The 17,396-nt window shown below is 36.2% G+C and overlaps 1 protein-coding gene across 1 annotated transcript in view; it reads left to right on the top strand.

Moving 5' to 3' along the window:
* The window catches only part of LOC109207429 (callose synthase 3-like), a 19,530-nt gene extending 2,531 nt beyond the window's left edge, over positions 1-16,999 (top strand). Inside the window, exons 3-43 of the mRNA XM_019370344.1 lie at positions 551-651; positions 1,083-1,207; positions 1,320-1,413; positions 1,568-1,678; positions 1,784-1,900; positions 2,039-2,131; positions 3,173-3,264; positions 3,589-3,715; positions 4,263-4,400; positions 4,529-4,605; positions 4,697-4,790; positions 5,074-5,193; positions 5,288-5,405; positions 6,031-6,365; positions 6,455-6,507; positions 6,593-6,653; positions 7,004-7,085; positions 7,169-7,218; positions 7,328-7,414; positions 7,611-7,748; positions 7,876-7,970; positions 8,080-8,164; positions 8,421-8,581; positions 8,677-8,800; positions 8,933-9,033; positions 9,127-9,256; positions 9,332-9,483; positions 10,016-10,125; positions 10,254-10,385; positions 10,585-10,653; positions 10,761-10,947; positions 11,018-11,165; positions 12,343-12,462; positions 12,535-12,653; positions 12,769-12,852; positions 13,525-13,637; positions 13,751-13,980; positions 14,069-14,866; positions 14,950-15,000; positions 15,330-15,515; positions 16,567-16,999. Coding sequence (XP_019225889.1) covers positions 551-651; positions 1,083-1,207; positions 1,320-1,413; positions 1,568-1,678; positions 1,784-1,900; positions 2,039-2,131; positions 3,173-3,264; positions 3,589-3,715; positions 4,263-4,400; positions 4,529-4,605; positions 4,697-4,790; positions 5,074-5,193; positions 5,288-5,405; positions 6,031-6,365; positions 6,455-6,507; positions 6,593-6,653; positions 7,004-7,085; positions 7,169-7,218; positions 7,328-7,414; positions 7,611-7,748; positions 7,876-7,970; positions 8,080-8,164; positions 8,421-8,581; positions 8,677-8,800; positions 8,933-9,033; positions 9,127-9,256; positions 9,332-9,483; positions 10,016-10,125; positions 10,254-10,385; positions 10,585-10,653; positions 10,761-10,947; positions 11,018-11,165; positions 12,343-12,462; positions 12,535-12,653; positions 12,769-12,852; positions 13,525-13,637; positions 13,751-13,980; positions 14,069-14,866; positions 14,950-15,000; positions 15,330-15,515; positions 16,567-16,812 — 5,654 coding nt within the window. The 3' untranslated portion in view covers positions 16,813-16,999. The remainder of the gene's footprint in view (positions 1-550; positions 652-1,082; positions 1,208-1,319; positions 1,414-1,567; positions 1,679-1,783; positions 1,901-2,038; positions 2,132-3,172; positions 3,265-3,588; positions 3,716-4,262; positions 4,401-4,528; positions 4,606-4,696; positions 4,791-5,073; positions 5,194-5,287; positions 5,406-6,030; positions 6,366-6,454; positions 6,508-6,592; positions 6,654-7,003; positions 7,086-7,168; positions 7,219-7,327; positions 7,415-7,610; positions 7,749-7,875; positions 7,971-8,079; positions 8,165-8,420; positions 8,582-8,676; positions 8,801-8,932; positions 9,034-9,126; positions 9,257-9,331; positions 9,484-10,015; positions 10,126-10,253; positions 10,386-10,584; positions 10,654-10,760; positions 10,948-11,017; positions 11,166-12,342; positions 12,463-12,534; positions 12,654-12,768; positions 12,853-13,524; positions 13,638-13,750; positions 13,981-14,068; positions 14,867-14,949; positions 15,001-15,329; positions 15,516-16,566) is intronic.
* Positions 17,000-17,396: the final 397 nt, after the last annotated feature.

The following is a 17,396-nucleotide window of genomic DNA, read 5'->3' as shown; positions in this document are numbered from 1 at the left end:
GGGTCACTCATCATACGATAAAAATGGAATTTCTGGCCTTCAATTGGTTGATTTGGTTGGGGGAGGCAGCGTCGGCACTACCTTATGAGTGTTCTCACTAACCAAGCTTCAAATTAGATTAGGATGGCATTCTGTAACTTTTTGTACCATCTTGGTACCTTATGAATAGAACTTTTACCTTATCAAAAAAAAAAAAAAAAGATTAGGATGGCATCAACATTTTGTTTTTACTCTTTTCTTCAAATTGGCAACCACTGTTTATCAGCATTAATACATGATGTTGGAGTTGGGTAAAATGTCTAAATAGTAGTTGAAATATGAGAGGTAATTTGTAATTAAAGTTGAAGGTGGTTATATTTCAGTAGGTAGAATATTTTGTTTGAGTAAAGCTTTATTACGAACTTCTAAAGAGGAAAATAGTTCAAGTTAATTCGGATAATGTGACCTTATTCATCTTGTCATTGACAAATTCTGGGCATGGACATGATCCTATACAGACATGCTTTCGATTTCTCTATTCTAACATTCAGACTCATTACTCTGGTTGTAGGTCGGTTTTATGCTTTTGAGAAAGCTCATCGGTTAGATCCCACTTCTAGTGGACGTGGTGTTCGGCAATTTAAAACGTCCCTCCTGCAGCGGCTTGAAAGGGTAAGTGGCCAAGCATGGATTTTTCTTTCCCTAATAATATGTCAATGACATGTTTTATGGTTGGTTGGCTCAAGACAATATTTTCTGTTCAACCTGTTTTCTCCTATGAAGTCTACTTGTGGCAGTGGGTTTTCTTTGTATGCGTTTGTTCCATGTCGTTAAAGTTCTTATGAGTTAGCTCTTTTCTAACGTCCCTTTAGATGTTACTTAGGAAGTCCAACTTAAAAGGTCATGTGCCGTTATTTTAGGGCTATCACCATTCTTTCCTTGTCCAATATTTGCTTATCTATTACTGCTTTTCGTTCTTTCTTTTCCCAGTGCGATTTCTTGTTCTGCTTTGTGAGTGATCATTAATCAGTTCTAATTGAAGACCTGAGATATGTTTGTGCCCATTTGTAATTCATGTAAGTCTGTAACAAATTACTTTTCAGGAAAATGATCCAACCTTGATTGGAAGGGTCAAAAAAAGTGATGGACGTGAAATGCAGAGCTTTTACCAGCATTACTACAAAAAGTACATTCAAGCTTTGCAAAATGCTGCTGAGAAAGCAGACCGGTGGGTCTTTTGCACCCTTGTTAGAGATTTGTTGTGCCTTCTCATAGTGGTCTCTTTCTCGCTTTTAGTTATACTGAAAGCTGTTTATCTCATCTTTTCAAAAAATTTCCAGTGCACAACTTACTAAGGCATACCAAACTGCAAACGTACTCTTTGAGGTTTTGAAAGCAGTTAACCAGACGCAAGCAGTAGAAGTCGACCGTGAGGTGAGAATGAGAGTATTTTTCAACGAAATTGTTGCTAAACCTTCTTTTTCGGCTGACTTTACAAGCTCTAGCTTTGACTCACCATAACTCTACTGCTTTTCCTTGTTTATAACATTGTTTGTGTGTGGTGGATTATTGATTGTCCATTACTCAGATTTTGGAAGCTCATGATAAAGTTGCTGAGAAGACACAGATTTTAGTCCCCTATAATATTCTTCCTTTGGATCCTGATAGTGTAAATCAGGCAATTATGAGATTTCCTGAGGTTTGTATTCGCAGATAGGATTTCCAACTATAAGCATTTCTTTACCTTTGCCTTTCCCTTTTGACATTTATTGCTTTAACAACTTCTCCTTTCCTCCTTTTACAGATTCAGGCTGCTGTTTACGCTCTCAGAAATACAAGAGGTCTTCCATGGCCCAAGGATTACAAGAAGAAGAAAGATGAAGATATTCTTGATTGGCTTCAAGCAATGTTTGGGTTTCAGGTAGCAATTCGTTTTTATTCTCAGTGTTATTTTCATGCTATTTCATACATCTTTTGAGGTTTAGAAGAAAGATTATCTCAGTTAGGAAGAAGATCAATATGCTTTATTGAGCTCATTTTTTTGTCAATTGCTTCTCAGAAAGATAATGTTGCAAATCAGAGGGAGCATCTCATTTTGCTACTTGCAAATGTACACATACGCCAGTATCCAAAGCCTGACCAGCAACCCAAGGTTTGGGACATGATACTGCTTTCTGTTATTGATGAGTGATCAAAAGTTTCCCTCAACTGATAAATATGCTTTTAGTTGAGAGGATTGACGTACTTGGTCAAGAAAGATTGCCATTCTTCAATCTTTAATAGGAGTCTTGAATTTGATTGCATTGTTTAAATCTGCTTGCCTGCTGACAGTTAGAGACTACTAGATGTTTAGCATAGTACTCTCAATTAGGACTTTGAGACTGTTAAAAAACATAATATATTTTTGAGTTGCTAAATTCACTAAAGCTCAAAGAGTGCATTTCTACTTGGTTGTTGTTTAATTTGGTAGCATGTTTTTACTAAGCTCGAAGAGTTATTTCCACTTGTTATATACTTATTTTGCAACAAATGTTCTTTGCCACACCTGATTCTAGTTTTGCTGAAGAAATGTGTATGTGCTTGATAAAATGAAAAAAAAAAGCCTGTCTTCCTCATATTGAAAAAATAAATACATTGAAAGTAGATATCTGCTGTGTACTTGTCTCCTTGCTTGCAGCTTCTTAAGTCCCATAGCGCCATGTTTAGCAAATTTTGAAATTCGTGTACTATTTTCCATGTTTTTAACTTTTGGAGGAACTGTCTTCTCAACAAAACCAGTATCCTCATTTGGCTTTTTTGACCTTTTACTTTCCTGATGTTATTTTGGCCCTCAAAAGAACAACAATAGGTCGCTGCAGTTAATGCTAGTGTGCATTAAAGTGGATGAGAACCCTAATTCAATAATCCCACAGTCAATCCTTTATGCTCAGCAAATGGAATTGTTAAATGTTCTACTGATGCAGATGTTAATATAATGAGTTAAAGGACAGATTCCATAGCACGAATATGAAGAGATACTGTGTTTTTAATTTTTTTGATTGATTGATCTGCTTTGACTGGTGCATGGGGGGAGGTTTCAAGAGTTACAAGAAGTTACTGCAGATAATACGTGCTTAATCCCTCTCTTACAGTTTTCCCTAGTTGCCTATCAATAATGTTTTTTTTTCCTTGTTCATTGTGTTGTTTTGCGTAGTTGGATGAGCGTGCTTTGAATGAAGTCATGAAGAAGCTTTTCAAAAACTACAAGAAATGGTGCAAATATTTGGACAGGAAAAGCAGTTTATGGTGAGGAGCTTCTCTTTAAATGTTTGAAATGGTTATGTCCTACTGCCTTCAGACATTAACACTTGAGGTGATATTTTGATTTTTAGGAAAACAGCTAATATATATCATACTTTCATCTAAGATCTTTTCTTGATTGTTGTCTATCAAAGTAGATAGAATATAAGTCTGCATCTTTGATGCTTTGTACTTCAGAAAGGATAACATGTGCCTGTAGTAGCATCTCTTGTAGATGTGTTTGTCTGTAGCAAAGAGCCGAATACTTTGCAAATTAAGCTCATCTTGCATTTATATGTGTTGATCTTTTCTTAATTGTCAAAATTGTAGGTTGCCAACCATACAACAGGAAGTACAGCAGCGTAAATTATTATACATGGGATTGTATCTTCTCATATGGGGGGAAGCTGCAAATTTAAGATTCATGCCAGAATGCCTATGCTACATTTATCATCATGTAAGCTTTTAAAAGTGCTTATGTTTTAAGAACTTAATGGATAGTTTTTAATGTTTCTCGAAATCTGAACAAATTTTGTAGAACATATAGATTCTTTTTCTTATCTTATTTTTTGAATTCATCACAAATAAAAATGCAGAAGTCGACATTGATGTAATTAGTGGGTTCTTTGTTGCTGGATTTTGGATGAGAGCAAAGCTGTAAAGTTCTTCTGCTAACAGTTCGAGGAATTTTCTTACTTTTTGGTGGTGTGGAACGTTGCTGCTTTGTGATATGAGTAACACGCAAGGTTAAAAAAAAAGATTATGTAAATCTAGAAGAGAGTATAATTTCATAAACTAGCTACTCTACTTGTCAAGTGGGTTAAATAAGATAACCATGGTACATCTCATTTTCGTCAACACCGTATGTTGCATTTATCTGCCAGCTTCTCAGCTGCTTTGGTCAATTGTTTATATTTTTGTTACAATTTGCCTTTTATAACATGCTTCAGATATTTCTTGTTACATCAAAGCATTTGGATCTCACACATAGGTTTCTCATATAGATGGCATTTGAACTCTATGGCATGCTAGCTGGCAATGTTAGTCCCATGACCGGTGAAAATGTTAAGCCAGCTTATGGAGGGGAAGAGGAGGCTTTCTTGAGAAAAGTTGTTACTCCTATTTATGAAGTGATTGCACGGGTATTAGATGCATTTCAGAGCTATCTATTCCTCTTCAATCTGTTGTATTAAAAAGAACCAGTTTTGGTATTTTTACCTTCTTTGGAACTTGAGGGAAATTCTTTTTATGCCCTTTCTGTCATTTTCAGGAAGCTGCTAGGAGCAGAAGAGGAAAAGCAAAGCATTCCCAGTGGAGGAACTATGATGATTTAAATGAATATTTTTGGTAGTCAACCTTTCCGTTTTCTGTTTTTTTTTTTTTCTGGTTCAGTTAATCAATAGTTTGTTCATTTCTGACTTTACGCATACAACTGTAGGTCAGTGGACTGCTTCAGGTTAGGTTGGCCCATGCGCGCTGATGCTGATTTCTTTTGCCTCCCTGTGGAAGAACTTCGTGCTGAGAGAAATGGGGTAGTGTTTTAGCGGCAGAAGTCATCTTAATAACACCATGTTATGTGCATTTCACTTTTTTCCAGCATTATCAATTTATTTAGCATTTCATGCCTCCATCCCTATGAAATTGTAGTTTTCTTTACTATATGGTGTTACAGTACCAATGTCATTGTGCTCTATCCCATAAGCTTACTTGATTAATGCATCAGTTTATCCGCTGTTTTTCGGAAGCTCAATAGAACTTTATCCCTGATGATATAAACTCATGAACTAATTATATAAAGTTAATTGTGAAATCCAGGAAAACAAGCCTTCTAGAGATCGCTGGGTGGGGAAAGTTAATTTCGTTGAGATACGTTCATATTTGCATATCTTTAGGAGCTTTGACAGAATGTGGAGCTTCTTCATATTGTGCTTACAGGTACTTCCTTCTTTTTGTGACCATGGCTAGGTTGTCCATTATCTTTATGTACTTGACAATTATAATTTGACAAGGTATTGTTGATTGTGTGTAGGCAATGATAATTATTGCTTGGAATGGTTCAGGAGAGCTGAGCATGGTTTTTACTTCAGATGTTTTCAAGAAAGTATTGAGTGTGTTTATAACAGCTGCAGTTTTGAAGCTTGGGCAAGGTTTGTAAAATTCATTTCTCTTTTCTGCAGAATAGCGAACTATATTATAATTGAAGCTCTTTCAAGGTTTGCTACCTTCTGTCCCATCTTGCTGCACTAATATTTTTCTACATGGTTGGTGCAATTTTTATGGATGATAAAATTGGAAGTTTCCAGCAAGTGATTGGATATAAATGAAGGATTATATTTCTTTGTACTTTTGAGACAAAAGCTTAAGTGTTTTTTTGGTTAAGCTAAAGTACTATGAGCTACTAGCAACAATTTGTTGAACAGAATTTATGATAAAAGTTATTTGGATGCGACAATAGGTGAATCCTTTCTATTAGCTTAAGCGTATTTGCTAGCTGTGTTAGTGGAGGTAAAAAGTACCCAGCACAACGCCGTTATTAAAAAAAGTTATTTAGCATTTGATGCTCTGGAAAAAGATATTTCCTCCAGTGAAATGTGTCTTAACCCATACAAATATGGTTTGATTGCACACAGGCAGTTGTGAATGGTAAAAGGTCTCACCAAAAAGTTATTTGTTTATGTGGATGGTTATTGTTTTTGGTGATACCTAGAGCAGTGCTCTGATATTTGTCGCGGCACTATTTTTGCATAATAACTTGCCTTAAAACTGTTGCAGCCGCTCTTGATGTGGTTCTTAATTGGAAAGCTAGGCACAGCATGTCATTCTATGTTAAACTACGATACATATTGAAGGTCATATCCGCAGCTGCTTGGGTGGTCATTTTACCTGTTACATATGCTTATACATGGGAAAATCCTCCTTCATTTGCCCAAACCATTAAAAATTGGTTTGGCAACAACTCAAATTCTCCTTCACTATTTATACTGGCTGTGGTAATCTACTTGTCGCCCAATATGCTCGCTGCTCTGCTCTTTCTTTTTCCCTTCGTCCGTCGATTCCTAGAGAGATCACACTACAAAATTGTGATGCTGATGATGTGGTGGTCACAGGTACATGTTTTTTTGACTCGTTTGTACATTTTTAAGAGCACTTATTGGTCTATTTAGAAATCTGATACGACTTTTATTGTCAATTGCAGCCTCGGCTTTATGTTGGTAGGGGAATGCATGAGAGCACTTTTTCTTTGTTCAAGTAAGACGTCACCAAGTCGAACCATTTAAACTTTCATGTCGATGGGTCTACTTTATATCTGATTAATTTTTATTCTAAATTTCAGATACACTATGTTCTGGGTACTTTTAATTGCGACAAAACTAGCATTCAGTTTTTATGTAGAGGTAATTCCTCTTATGTTGCCAGCTCTTACCTTTTAGTTTGTCAAATGCAAGTCATATAATTTAGAAGCACATTGTTTTATTTATTAGTTGTCGTGAGATGTATTAGGTTCTAGGTAGGACAGTGTCACTTTCATATTAGAAGATTGAGTTGTAATATGCATCAGCTTTTTACGTGCTAGCCAATAGCTGCTATTGTCTTACACTCTTACTCTGGAGACAGTTTTGTCCTACTATACTGTTTTATGAATTGGTATTTGACTTTCTTTCGTTAAGTACGAATCAAGATTGTATATTCACAGAAGTTGCCTGCTTTACGAGTTATATTGACAATGAAAAGTTGTTTGCTGCAGATAAAGCCTTTAGTGGATCCAACAAAAAAGATTATGAATGTCCACATTACCACTTATCAGTGGCATGAGTTTTTTCCCCACGGTAATGAACTTGACTTGAACTTTGAGCTATTTGATATTATGCCCTTCTGCTCGTGGTCCTCACGTGTCTATTTTGATTTGCAGCAAGCAGCAACATTGGTGTTGTTATCGCTCTTTGGGCTCCAGTTATCCTTGTACGATTCTCCTCCTTCTTTCGGATAATCTTTAACAGAGGCATGGTGTAATCACTAGTAGTTTATTCCAGTTTAAGCTAATACACTGGTTGGATTTACTTCATTGTAGGTTTATTTCATGGATGCTCAGATATGGTATGCCATATTCTCCACACTATTCGGTGGTATTTATGGAGCATTTCGTAGGCTTGGAGAGGTTGGTGGCTAACTGCTTCATTTCTGTGGTCTTTTGTCTTAATTTATCTTTGATTATAATTTAAACAATGAACATAATATAGATTGCTTAGTCTGTAAGAATAAGCTGCTTCTGCAAATTCTAACAGAATAAGATGATAAGCTAATAGAACTAGATGTGCTTTTTATTGGAATCTAATTTCTTGTCTTGCTTTCAGATTCGAACTTTAGGAATGCTGAGGTCCAGGTTCCAGTCTTTGCCAAGTGCTTTTAATGCCTGTTTGATACCGGAGGAAAAGGGCGACCAACCAAAAAAGAAAGGACTAAAAGCAACATTTTCCCGAAAGTTCAACAGGGTTAGGTTTCTTCCACGTTTTGGTCTGCAATATCGAATATCTGGATTTATTTTAGCATGGAACAACATTAAAAAGGAAGTGATCAGGAAGTTGACTTGAACTTTGTATACATGTGATCGTATATTAGGTGCCATCCAACAAGGAAAAGGAAGCTGCAAGGTTTGCTCAGTTGTGGAATAAAATAATAACAAGTTTTAGGGAGGAAGATCTTATTAGCAATCGGTAATTTGTAATGTTACACATGATTTTTCAATTCCGTCGCCCTCATTTTGGGCGTGTAATCAAAGTTATGCATTTACTTACTACTGTTATGCTTTGCATTCGTTTTCAGTGAGATGGACCTTTTGCTTGTTCCTTACTGGGCTGATCGTGAGTTGGATCTCGTGCAGTGGCCACCATTTTTGCTTGCTAGCAAGGTTATGGCTTTTTCATTTTTGTTTTGTTTTCGGTCTCAATCTTGCTGCATTGGTAAAAGATTTTGTTCTGTAGTTTGGCACTAAACGAGACTTATTTCACAATGGCATTTGACAAACTCCTATATATTTAGTTTTTTTCATATTGAGATATTATTGGATTAACTATTTTTGATTTTTCATGCTCTCATCCAACAATCAGTAGCTGATCTTCCTTTTTATTCACTTGATTTCTGACTCATTCAAATTGTATGAATAGATTCCAATAGCAGTGGATATGGCTAAGGATAGCAATGGAAAGGACCGTGAGCTGAAAAAGAGGATAGAGGCCGACCCTTATATGTCATCTGCTGTTTGTGAGTGCTACGCTTCATTTCGCAACGTGATAAAAGTTTTGGTTTCTGGTCATCGTGAGAAGGAGTAAGTTTCTGCCAGATTATAGTGACTTATTCTGCCATTCCTTTGCTCCGATAGCTTTCCTCACTTGTAAATTCTCTATGTGTGTTGTTATTCAGGGTTATAGAGTATATCTTTTCAGAAGTTGACAAGCATATTGAGGCTGGTGACTTAACTAGTGAACTCAAGATGAGTGCTCTTCCCAGTCTATATGAGCTGTTTGTTAAGCTTATCAAGTACTTGGTAGGTTTTCCAAGTCCATTCTCATTGTATTCTTTACATAGTCACTTTTATGGATATTTCTAGCCATCCAACTTATCTTATTGATAAATCGGGAAATTGAATTGAAACTGATATTTTGTTTTGTTTTTACAGCTAGACAATAGGCAGGAGGACAGGGATCAAGTTGTACTTCTATTCCAGGACATGTTAGAAGTTGTTACACGAGATATAATGATGGAAGATCATGTATCAAGGTTTTTCTCTTGCCTATAATTGTTAATCTTCCACGTTATTGGTGAATGTGACAAATAAATTTTGTTTAAACTTTTTTCTTTTCAACCAAACAGCTTGGTAGATTCCATCCATGGAGTCTCAGGATATGAAGGAATGGTTCCTCTTGATCAGCAATATCAGTTATTTGCTTCAGCCGGAGCTATCAAATTTCCTACTCCTGAATCAGAAGCTTGGAAAGAGAAAGTAGGTCAAGTTGACGGAGATATATTTGCTATTAGAGTTCATTTTCTTTTTGTAACTGTTTTCAATTTTCCACAGATCAAAAGGTTGTACTTGCTGCTTACAGTAAAGGAGTCGGCAATGGATGTACCGTCCAACTTAGAAGCTAGGAGGCGAATATCCTTTTTCTCCAATTCATTGTTCATGGAAATGCCCACAGCACCAAAAGTCCGAAACATGCTTTCTTTCTCGTAAGTCAAGTTATGAGCAAAATTTGAGAAAAAATCAAATAGAACCTAGAAACATCAGTATCATTTTTCTATCCAATTCAGAAACCCGGCTCCTAATCAAACCGAAATTTTAGTGGGAGGGCATTTTTGAGCAACTTGGCTGACGGCGAGGGCACTTATAGGACAAGAACGAAATGAAGGACAGAGTTGTCCATTTCGAATAGTTAGGGGCTAAATTGGCCCTTTTCCTAAAAAAGAATATTAATTTGCCTGAAGTTTACACAGCATGAACTAAAGGATCAATATAGTATTACCCTCTAAATGTCTTGACGAATGAAAGCAATCTCGGAACATTTTTATGACTAAGCAACAAGAAACAGTATAGAACAAGCAATTGTTGGATAATTCTAGTAGGATACAAGATTAAATGTAAGTACGTGTAGCTTATCCAAATTTACTTCAAACATGGATTGCAGAATATGGTTGAATTTCTTTAGAGATTTTATATACTAGAAGAGGTTGGTGACTTGTTTCTTGAACTTTCTTACTTTAGTGTCTTGACCCCATACTACACGGAAGAGGTCCTTTTCTCATCAGATGATTTGGATAGACAAAATGAAGATGGTGTTTCCATTCTGTTCTATTTGCAGAAAATTTATCCAGGTTTGCTTGTTGACTTGATTTATTTAGTTTTTTGGTGTTAATCACATGATCAATTGCTAGTAATTTTTTTCTCCTTTTCTGGTTATTTCTGTTTTTTTTTTCACTGAACTAGTAATGGTGGCATACAGATGAATGGCTCAATTTCATTGAGCGTGTGGATTGTACCAGTGAAGACGACCTCAGGTTTAAATGGTCTCCTGATTTAGAAGAAAAACTCCGCCATTGGGCTTCATATAGGGGGCAAACTTTAACAAGGACAGGTATGGAGTTGATATTTGATGAGTGCACAAGAGGATAAAAGAGATCTCGTAGTTAATTTTGCAATATTTTCTATCTTACCCCCTCCCCTCTTAAATCCTCTCCCCATTCCACCTAAACTTTCAGTCTGACAATTTCTAGTAAGACTCCTTTACAATTTGTTCATACATTTGATGGATTAGTGTGTTGTTTAATTTCTAGTGAGAGGGATGATGTATTATCGCAGAGCTCTGGAACTTCAATCTTTCCTTGATATGGCCCAGGATGATGGTAAATGACTATTATCTCAGAATCCTTGAGTTACATATAAAATCCTAGTTGCCGTTTAACATTGTATTCACCTGAATTTATAAGTTAACTTTTTCTATGTTGAACAGATTTGTTGGAGGGGTACAAGGCTATTGAGTTAAACGAGGATCAGATGAAGGGAGAGAGGTCTCTTTGGGCACAATGTCAAGCAGTGGCTGATATGAAATTCACATATGTTGTCTCATGCCAGCTATATGGTATACACAAGCGATCTGGTGATCACCGTGCACAAGATATTCTCCGGCTTATGACAACGTATGTGTCATTTTTTTTTGTTTGTCCAACTGATAATGCAATGTGCTAACGTCTATATTTCGGTTAATAGGTACCCATCCATGCGTGTTGCTTATATTGATGAAATTGAAGAACCAAGCAAAGACAGGTCCAAGAAAGTTAATCCAAAGGTCTACTATTCCACCCTTGCCAAAGCTGCCATTTCAAATTCTTCCGAGCCTGGTCAAAACTTGGATCAGGTAAGAGAAGTCTGAAATAATCTTTTGTCATGATTATCACATATGTTTCTTTTGATGGGATAAAAGACAAGATAGGAGGAGCTTATTAAATGCTATTCCATTTTCACCACATTTGAAGCCCTTGTCATGCCAAAATTCTCTTATTGGGAGGCACCAAATTGCTTTGATTTCACAGGAGGCATCATTTCATGTTGTTGACATCACTAATCACAACTTGACTACATGGGAACTTTTTTGAATGTTTCTTGGAAATAGAAGGCAGTTTTTTTAATACAATTTACAAATCAATCTAGACATCATTTGGAGTAGTCAGAAAAGTATAGTTCTTTTTGAGGATTTGAGATTCAGGAGGAACCTACAAGATTGTGAGATGGAAGAATTTTACAATCTGGTGGAGATTCTGTATGAGCTGGACACACTGAACAACTTATATGATACATAGAGATGGTGAGAGAGTAAGAATGGATTATTCACTGTTAAGTCGTTTTATAAGAGCTTATTACTGAGAGAGGAACATATTTTTCCTCACTGCTCTATTTGGATTCTTAGAGTACCGAGAAATGTGTGTTTCTTTGCATGGTTGGCGGCTAGGGGAGTGATTTTGACAGCGGAAAATTTGAGAAAGAGAAGGATCACCTATGTTAGTTGGTGTTTCATGCAAAAGCTCGGGCGAAGATGTAGATCATCTCCTATTGCACTGTCAAGTAGCTAATTGTTTGTGGAGAGCGGTCCTTATTTTGTTTGGGGTGCAATGGGTGATGCCGTTCACTGTGAAGGAGGTGTTGCACGGTTGGCCCCATAGTAGGGGGAAGAGAAGTTCAAGGGCATGGAATGTTGTCCTTGCAATCATGTGGTTATTTGGAAAGAGAAAAATAGGAGGGCATTTGAAGGGGTGGAAGAAACTTTTGTAAAGTTGCAAAGCAGTTTTTTTTCCTAGTTTCTTTTTGGTGTATTCATGAGGTATAGAGGATTGGGCCTCTTTTGTTGAGAACCATATTTTGGTGTAGGTTCTCTTTTTTTGGTATACAGCTTGGTTTTCCCCAACTGTTAATAAAATTAATTACCTTATCAAAAAAAGTATAGGTTTTTTTCTGAATGGTTATTTTGATGATTTTTTTAATGAATTGAATGGATATAAACTATGCATTCTAAAACTTATTTTGTTTTCTTTTCTTAGGATATCTACCGTATAAAACTTCCAGGCCCTGCTATCTTGGGTGAGGGAAAGCCTGAAAACCAGAATCATGCTATTATCTTCACTCGTGGAGAAGGGCTGCAAACTATAGATATGAATCAGGTAAGTGATTATAACTATATGAGATGTTGATTTCAATCTCTCCAATTTATGATATTAAATATCCATTTCTAGGATAACTACATGGAGGAAGCCTTAAAAATGAGGAATTTGCTTCAAGAGTTTCTTAAGAAACACGATGGTGTGAGGTTCCCTAGTATACTGGGGCTGAGGGAGCACATATTTACTGGAAGGTAAACACTTGTTACAATAGTATTTCACTTGTCCTGAATCTTTTCTTATCCATATTTTAGTATTTTAAATTGTTCTCTTTGAATACTACTTATCTCTTGTTTCTGTCTAATGCAGTGTTTCTTCTCTCGCGTGGTTTATGTCAAATCAAGAGACAAGTTTTGTGACAATTGGTCAGAGACTACTGGCAAACCCTTTGAAGTAAGAACTTCAATCTCCAGTGCTCATCCTTGTTTCTGTTTCTATGTTATAAGCCCTGTAAACGAATTTTTAATATCTATAATAGAGAACTGCATTATCCGTTTATACAAATATTAGAAGCTCTTTTTTTAAATTTTCATGTAGTGAGATAGATAGTTCAATGGATACACTTTTCAGGCATCTGTTTCTGGTGTTGCTACCAATTAAGTATAAGGTGACTTGTAATCTCCTACTTCATTCCAACTTGTCAAGAATTCGAAGTTGTGCAGGGTAAAGCTTAAAACTGGGTTAGGACCACACAGAGCAGTTTTAATACATCTTAAAATAATGACTGCTCGATAATCATCATTGGTACTGGAGTACACGTTGTTCATTCATACAAGCAGTTGTGTGGATTTATAGATTGTCTTAATAGCAGTTAGAGATAATATTAATATATCAGCTTTACAAAATAAAATTGGCATTTGATAACCTAGAACTTCTCCAAATATTTGGTCCTCATTTGTCATGGAACTGTGCTACTATTAGTTTACTATGTGCTTCTCTTTCAGATATGATAATGGGGTATTTAAATTTGTTTAGACATACTCCATTCATCCATGTCAAAGTCCTATATGAGTGTTGGCTCTTTCCCCACTTCAATTTAATAACTTCCACTTTATATTTCTCCAGGGTTCGATTCCATTATGGGCACCCAGATATTTTTGACAGACTGTTCCACCTTACAAGGGGTGGAGTCAGCAAAGCTTCTAAGATTATCAACTTAAGTGAGGACATATTTGCTGGTAGGTCCAAACTTTGTGAAGTTTGAGAACATCTTTAGATTTTTGTATATCTTTTTCAACTACTCATGTAAATTTGTCATGAGAAACTAATTTCTTAATTTATGGTCTTGTAGGCTTTAATTCTACACTACGTGAAGGCAATGTTACTCACCATGAGTACATTCAAGTTGGTAAAGGAAGGGACGTGGGACTTAATCAGATATCTCTATTTGAGGCCAAAATAGCCAATGGCAATGGAGAGCAGACCCTGAGTCGGGATTTATACAGGCTTGGACATCGTTTTGACTTTTTCAGAATGTTATCATGTTATTTCACTACCATTGGTTTCTATTTCAGTACCTTGGTATGTGTCTCAAACTTCACTCAATGATGATTGTATTTTTTTATTTTTTAAATTTACCCCTGAACTTTTTTTTGCTTGCCTCTGGCAGATTACTGTCCTCACCGTATATGTGTTCCTCTACGGACGCCTTTACCTTGTCCTTAGTGGACTTGAGGAAGGGCTGAGTAAGCAACCGTCTATCAAGAACAACAAAGCTCTTCAAGTGGCTCTTGCTTCTCAGTCTTTTGTGCAAATTGGGTTTTTGATGGCCCTCCCTATGATGATGGAGATTGGCTTGGAAAAGGGATTCCGCACAGCACTCAGTGAATTTGTACTGATGCAACTGCAGTTGGCACCAGTATTCTTCACATTTTCACTTGGAACGAAGACCCATTATTATGGAAGAACATTGCTCCATGGAGGTGCAAAATATAGGCCTACTGGCCGTGGTTTTGTGGTCTTTCATGCTAAGTTTGCTGATAACTATCGCTTTTACTCCCGTAGCCACTTTGTCAAGGGACTTGAGCTAATGATACTATTGCTCGTTTATCAAATTTTTGGGCAAGGTTATAGAGGAGCTGTTGCATATGTCTTGATCACTGTGTCAATGTGGTTCATGGTGGGAACCTGGCTCTTTGCTCCCTTCCTCTTCAATCCCTCTGGTTTTGAATGGCAAAAGATAGTCGATGATTGGACTGATTGGAATAAGTGGATGAGCAACAGAGGAGGTATTGGTGTCCCCCCAGAGAAAAGTTGGGAATCATGGTGGGAGGAGGAACAAGAGCATCTTAGGCATTCTGGAATACGCGGTATTGTTGCTGAAATTCTGTTGTCTTTGCGCTTCTTTATCTATCAGTATGGGCTCGTCTATCACTTGAAGATCACAGTGAAAAATCAGAGTTTTCTGGTATGCAATGGACTGTGACCCTTCTTCTTTTCCTATAAGATTGTCATCAGTTCAATATTCTAATATTTCTGCATGAATTGCAGGTTTACGGTGCTTCATGGTTGGTAATATTTCTGGTACTTTTTGTAATGAAGGTAAGACCAAATTATTTCGTATTTTCTGGTACAAGAAAATCTATACAAGATAAATTAAAAAATAAGAGCATTTTCCTCTGCCTGTGACATCCATAGGAAATGGAAGTATGTCTATATATTTGAAACCTGGGCTATAATTGGGAGATGCTTTCAAATTTTACCTGAAAAATATGGAATGCTTCGAAATGAATTGGGATGAGATCAGACTTCTCTTTGCTGTTGCTTTGATAACTCAAAAAATGATCAACACAGTGTCAATAACTACCGCTTTAATTAACACACCCTGAGAACCATTATTATGCTCTTATCGTTTTTCTATATATTTTCAGACAATATCTGTTGGTCGACGAAAATTCAGTGCGAATCTCCAACTCGTGTTCCGTATTATAAAGGGATTGATATTCTTAACATTTGTTGCTACACTGGTGATTCTGATGACACTGCTCAATATGACTCCTAAAGACATGGTGGTGTGTGTTCTCGCTTTCTTGCCAACTGGCTGGGGCATGCTTCTGGTTAGTCATCATCCTTTTTATGTTCGCCTCTTTTATATATTTCTCGTCCAGCTTTATGCATTAAGATCTCATGTTGGTGATCCAATAAGATTTCCCATGCTCGGCGTATATACTTTATCAACAAGTATGCTTCAGTGCTATTCCACTTAGAATTGTTGATTCATTATAATAACTGAGCAGTGAGCATAGACTAAGTATAGAAATATGACAAATGTTTTTCTTGCGATGATGAACAAGTAATTGACATGTGTTGTAAGTAAAATTTGGACCCCAATTTGCTTGGGATTGAGGCGTAGTTGTTGTACCAGGAAAGCTTTTAGCGACTATTTGCTACTCTTTTGTCGGCTGCATTTAAATGTTGTCTGTTGGTAGAATTTTGGTAGTCAATATTAACAACTGCACAAACTAAGCTGTTTGTACTACTATAGAGATATACTAGTATAATAAGTAATCCCTGCCTACAAGGAGTGCAAGGTATCTATCTAATCTGTATTTATACTTAAAAAGAATAGTGAATGCTCTTGCATACCAATACTCTTTAAACAATCGAAGCAAAGATACCTTTTGAAAAGCTTTAAGCACAAAACAGCGTAATATTTTTCAGTATTTGCAAATATTGAACTTCAATATTAAAAATTGAAAAACTTGTTTGAGGAGTATTTCAAGTGCTATAATGGCTTTCACTTACAATTTCAACTTCCAAATATTCTTCTTGAACTTCAACTACAAATCTTTTCTTTTTGTGAACTTCAATCAAAATGTGTGAACACTGTAGAGTTATGGAGATTAAAATATGAGTAAAGTTTTTAATTAAAGGAGAATAAATAACATTTGATATACATTATAGGCCTTGATATGACTATTAAAGAACGTGAGTCTTTCATTTCTTTTCTACCCCTCGCTCTATTAGGATGCGCGCCTATCCAGATTGACAAAGTAAAATAGCGAGAACTTAATGTTAATTGGCATTTTTGCCATTTGTGTATGAAGGAAACCTATTTGCAGTTTAGTTTGTTAGTTAATATCCTTCTGTTTACAATTTTACTCCCAGATTGCTCAAGCATTGAAGCCTGTGGTTCGAAGAGCTGGATTCTGGGGATCAGTTCGGACTCTAGCTCGTGGATACGAGATTTTGATGGGATTGCTTCTGTTCACTCCGGTTGCTTTCTTGGCATGGTTTCCATTTGTGTCCGAGTTCCAAACTCGTATGTTGTTCAACCAAGCATTCAGTAGAGGTCTTCAGATTTCTCGTATTCTTGGTGGTCAACGCAAAGATCGGTCTAGGAACAAGGACTAGAATTACAGACATAAACAACTACATTAACATTAATCCTTCAATCTTGTCATTGTTCATTCCCATTGTAAGCTGCCTTCGTAATTATGTAGTGTTAATGGCAGCACTTTTTGACAATCCAAATTCCATTTTTGTAAAAGACATTTGAAAATTCCTTAGTGGAACTTTTCTATATTTTTGGGAATAGCCATGATCTCTACCTTTATCTTTGTTACTTTCTTGGTAATTGTGAAGAACTTTATTGACCAGTTAATAGCTGACTGCATGCCATTAAAAATAGAAGGATAGTGAACCAAAATATTTAGATAAAGTAATCTTGGATCACTTTTTAGTTTAATGTTTCACTACATTGACTTCGCTTTGTCATTAGGACTATTAAAAATTAACTAGTCTCGGGGTACTTGCGCAACGCGTGTACCCTGTCTTAATAAATATATATTTCTGAAAAATTACATAAATAGTACTGTACTATAATAACAAATTACATTTGAGTTATACAATAAAAGTTGAACAAAAAATGTGAGTTCCTAAAATGATGATTATTGGTCGTATTTAACTAACTCAACAAATAAAAAAATAGTGATAAT

This window comes from Nicotiana attenuata, unplaced genomic scaffold, assembly GCF_001879085.1.
Source record: "Nicotiana attenuata strain UT unplaced genomic scaffold, NIATTr2, whole genome shotgun sequence".
Lineage (NCBI taxonomy): Eukaryota > Viridiplantae > Streptophyta > Magnoliopsida > Solanales > Solanaceae > Nicotiana > Nicotiana attenuata.
Note: the sequence above shows the minus strand (reverse complement) of the source record. Positions and strands in the feature narration are given on the sequence as shown.